Genomic DNA, 4,868 nt, shown 5'->3' on the forward strand with positions numbered 1-4,868 from the left:
CTCACAATTTTGACTTATTTCTCACAATTTTGACTTTTTCCTCACAGTTTTGACTTCATATCGCAATTTTAAATGAAAATGACACTGTTTGTCTGCTTACTGCTGCTGAGAAGCAAGCGCTATATAAATAAACTTGACCTGGCATATTAAACTGGTTAATCATTCAGAGGTTATCGACGAGCTTCAGCACAGAGAACCTGCTTCTGCTTCACACGCCCGGAGCCTCCGGAGAGAACCCGACTGCTCAGATCATTCAGCACATCTGAATCTGATTTAGCATGCAATGCACCGACCCAATGAGACCGAACGGAAATAAAACCCTTCCATCACAAGCAAGAGCTAACCAGCAGAGCAGCAGGTGAAGCTGCAGAAATACAGAGGACTGACCAGCAAACCCAATCTGAACATCTCAAACATAAGTTACTTAACCTAACACCACTTAACAATTATGCTGTTTTTACATGATCCATTTCATTTTGCAATGCATTTTTTTTGTGTGTATTTGCTGTAAATATTTATATTTTTACATTCATGCATTTGGTAGACACTTTTATTCAGAGAGACTTACATTGCAACTAAGCTATGCATGTTATCAGTCCATGCATTCGCTGGGAATCGAACCCATGACCTTGGTGTTGCCAGCGCCATGGTCTACTGCTTTACACAATTACTTTTTCTTCACTCTTTTTTTTTTTTTTTAATTATGCAATAATGTAACTTTACTCATTCTTTGCAGGAAACCAGTGTGATGTAATGCACTGATTGGTTTCTAGGCAACACATTTTACTGATGCATCCAAATCTACACTATTTTAATTTTAACTTAAAGTGTTCATGCTGCCTTAACGTTTTAAGTTTAGTCGACTTGAAATAAGAAGTTGTTTGTTATACGTGCCAATTTAGATATTTGAGTTCTCTCAACAAATTAAATCCAGGAAATAATAATAGTTCATTTTTGCAGTGTATAAAGCATTTTTCTTGTAATAAACTTTGGAAGCATCAGTAAAAAAAAGTGTCAAAAACTAAATCTATGATAAGATTATGTTGGTGACAAACCAGTAGAAAATAATAGAAAGCTAAACCAGGATTGTTATAGTTAACTATACTAAAGCTAACACCATCTTAAAATAAATGTTAACTGAAATAAAATAGAATTTAAAAAAACAATCAGCTAGTTGCCAAGGCAACATTTTTCATTCGTTTAGCTTAAAGTACTAAAACAAACCCAAACAAAATTACTGAAACTTTAGCTAAACTGAAAACAAAATCGATTTTAAAATATTAACTATAATTGTTTATCAATGATTTTAAAGTGACACTAGTTTGCAAGACATAAAAATGCATGCACAGATCAATGCAAAAAGGCAGCACAGAAAGAGAAGTTAGAAGCTGACAGACGCAAGGACAGTTCTGAATCGTAATTCTGAGCGTCACTCGATTATAGAGCGGCTTTGATTTAATCTCAATCAATCCGACAGCGGGACGCTCCTCTACACGTCTCTTACTGGAGTCGGCCGGCCATCAATAATTCAGGCTGAACTAGAATGCATTAACATTGCATTACATGCTTCCCGGGCTCTTTTAGCTGCGGCGAGCGCCGGTGGTGGGGGGGTGCACACATAAAAGAAATTAATCCATCAGAAAAAGCTCATCTCTCAGCTTCGGCGCTCGGATAGAGCCGCAATCCAGAGCGCTGGCCTTCGCAAACACTATTTCCACATTCCCTTTGAAGCAGACGGGAGACGAGCGGCCGACACGGCTCCAATCACACTCTTCAGCGACACCGGGCTCAGAGAGAGCTGGCGAACGGGTCGGTGATAGCGGCGGAGGCTCCGGATGAATGCGTGACAGCCGGCGGCTCGCATGAATTAATCACAGGCGATGCCACTTCCCAAATTAAGTACAATGTTATGTATTATACAGACTTGTACTTCAGCGAACATGGCACTTCATGAATTAATCATTCTTCTGTCGAAAGCTTCATGTATTTTTCAGCTTCGCCGGGTTTTATTTTAAGGCTGAAGTTTAACGCGTTTGTGAATCCAGACCGTCTGTCATGTCAAATTACAACTCATAATTGAAAATCATCTACAGGTGCAAATTATAATTCCAGCAGAAGCTTTAAATCAAACTTTCTAGCAACATCTAAAGGACCCTGGTTTGGGTTTCAAACTAGGATATTAAAATAAGCCGCTAAAATAATTATATCTGAAATGAAAACAGGTTTCGGGATTCCAGAGGTTTTAGGAACTGAATGCTCCTGAATCTACAAATCATTTTACAAGTCATCTTGAGGCCCTCCGGACCCCTGCTTTAGTTTCAAAGCTTTTGAAGATCAAGAGAAACAACTTCATTCAAGTGTGTTGATTTCCCGAAATCAGTAATAATCTTCAGTAATCTCACATCTGTGGTCGGAGCATCTGATCTCCGGCACATAATCACAGTTAAAGTTGCTGTTTTACTGACCATTTCTATCCAGTAAAATATTTTAGAGTTTTGCACGACTAGAAAAGTGTATATTTGTATAAAAATGCACATGAAGTATTAAGATTGTATTAATGTCCATGACGAAATGAATGAATGTGAATCTTTGTTACTTTGTTCAAAGACCAAAAATTGTATTAAAATAAGATGCATTTTGATTTTTACTTGTTTTAGTGTATTTAATGCTTATTACATCTTATTTTAAACCATTTCTTGAAAGAAGAGTGAATTAAAATAAGACGTATCTTGATTTTTACTTGTTTTAGCATATATTAATGCTTGTTTTGTCTTTAAATCATTTAAAGTCATTTTGTGACGTATTCCTGCGTGAAACGGGATGAAGGGCCACTGATCAAACTAAGCAAGCTATTTACACGCATCAGGAAAATAAAACATTTGATGTTGACTTTAAATTCATGTGAAAATCTGCTGAAGTAGAGAGTCTTTAAGCGCTTCTTTCTTACTCCAGGTGACAGTGTGCGACTCTCTCGTCGCTCTCGCTCAATATTAATGCGCTGTGCTAATCGAGCGCATGCATGTGCAGCGGCGCAGACGTTAATGAATGTGAATCTTTGTTACTTTGTTCAAAGACCAAAAAATGTATTAAAATAAGACGCATTTTGATTTTTACTTGTTTTAGCATATATTAATGCTTGTTTTGTCTTTAAATCATTTAAAGTCATTTTGTGACGTATTCCTGCGTGAAACGGGATGAAGGGCCACTGATCAAACTAAGCAAGCTATTTACACGCATCAGGAAAATAAAACATTTGATGTTGACTTTAAATTCATGTGAAAATCTGCTGAAGTAGAGAGTCTTTAAGCGCTTCTTTCTTACTCCAGGTGACAGTGTGCGACTCTCTCGTCGCTCTCGCTCAATATTAATGCGCTGTGCTAATCGAGCGCATGCATGTGCAGCGGCGCAGACGTCCGCCTGCTGACCTTGGCGCTCTGTAGGGGGGTCTGGTAGCCCGCGGGCTGGTGGAGTCTCCTCTGAGCACGCTCCGTGTGAACGTCTCCCAGGAACAGCTCCTCTATCTGGCTGCTGGGGTCGCCATGGTGACCGCTCCGCTCCAGCCGCATCAGCTGCAGCTCCTGCATGCTGAAGTCTAAGCCGCGGGTGCAGTCACGACGCTCGTCCCACAGCTCGTACGTCAGACCGGGCCGCAGCGGCTGCCGCAGGTCGCAGGCCGATCGCAGGCGCTGCTGGATGAGTGCCGCCGCGGGGCCGTGACACAGCAGCTGAACGCGGCTCAGGTGGTACTCGCACACGGCTCCTCCGCGCACCAGCCAGGAGGCCTGCAGCGGCCGAACGCCGCCCCGGATCAGCAGGCTGTAGCTGGGCTCGCTGCAGTCAGGGTCCTGGTAGTAGAACTGCAGCGCCTGGAAGCTGCCGTCGGGGAAGAAGCGGTAGGAGCGAGTGAGGAACTCCGGGCCGGGTCGCACCTCGCAGCTGGAATCACGAGAGTAAAGGCTTTAAAACACTGGTGCTCAAAGGAGAACAGGCTTTGAACATGGAAGCGGGCACGAAGAAACATATCAAAGTGGAGGGAGACATCCAAAACACACATTTTATTGCCCTTTATCTATCTGCGTCTGTAGATTTCAATCTTTAAAGAGTTTTTTCTCTTACAAACACCACACTTTGCAGTCTGTTGACAGTATTTTCTGAATCATGATAAAAATCCCCTCAGGAAAAACCTTTAACTCTAATATGAGGACAAAATCAAACTAGAATTCTGAACAAATGTTCAGATTTATGTATGCAAATCAATGCATATTTAATTAGCGAATCCCTCATTTGCATATTCAAACATAACATTTCAGAAACTTGTGATGCAAAACTATTGTTTTAATGTACAGTGTGGGAAAGCATGCTGATATCTATTAGTTAAAACTCAGCCGTTTTACATTAATATTCACATTATTCAATGCCACATCTGTTAGAAAGCTTCGAATACTGTCTCTGATGGGCCTTTATTGTAAGTCACTTTGAATAAAAGCATCTACTAAATGCATAAATACAATTTAAGTGAAATATCACAAATTCAAGAACATTTCAATTATGTTTTAAGCAGTTTATGCTGCTCCAGAGCGACGGATATCAAAGGATCTGCACAGAATTGAGTCCAGAATGGAAAGAGCTCCGTGCATTGATTAGGATGAATTTAATGAGCATTATTTGGAGCTCCTCACCTGTTGGACACCCAGTGTCCCGTGATGTTGGGCGGAAGGTGGACGGTCACCTGCTGTCCGTGAAGCTGTTTGAGTCCGGAGTGACACCCGGAGCTCGAGTCCAGAGGAACCGGATCAGAACCGACCCTGAGCTCACACACACTCACTGTGAACACACACACACACACACACACACACACACACACACAC

At 41.3% G+C, this 4,868-nt stretch overlaps 1 protein-coding gene across 1 annotated transcript in view; it reads right to left on the bottom strand.

Annotated features, from left to right (window-relative positions):
- Positions 1 to 3,377: 3,377 nt before the first annotated feature.
- LOC107559395 (protein APCDD1-like) overlaps positions 3,378 to 4,868 on the bottom strand; it is a 4,073-nt gene continuing 2,582 nt past the window's right edge. Inside the window, exons 2-3 of the mRNA XM_016243202.1 lie at positions 4,680 to 4,824; positions 3,378 to 3,936 (exon numbers count right to left, since the gene is read on the bottom strand). Coding sequence (XP_016098688.1) covers positions 3,378 to 3,936; positions 4,680 to 4,824 — 704 coding nt within the window. The remainder of the gene's footprint in view (positions 3,937 to 4,679; positions 4,825 to 4,868) is intronic.

Source organism: Sinocyclocheilus grahami, unplaced genomic scaffold (assembly GCF_001515645.1).
Source record: "Sinocyclocheilus grahami isolate Dianchi unplaced genomic scaffold, SAMN03320097.WGS_v1.1 scaffold683.1, whole genome shotgun sequence".
NCBI lineage: Eukaryota > Metazoa > Chordata > Actinopteri > Cypriniformes > Cyprinidae > Sinocyclocheilus > Sinocyclocheilus grahami.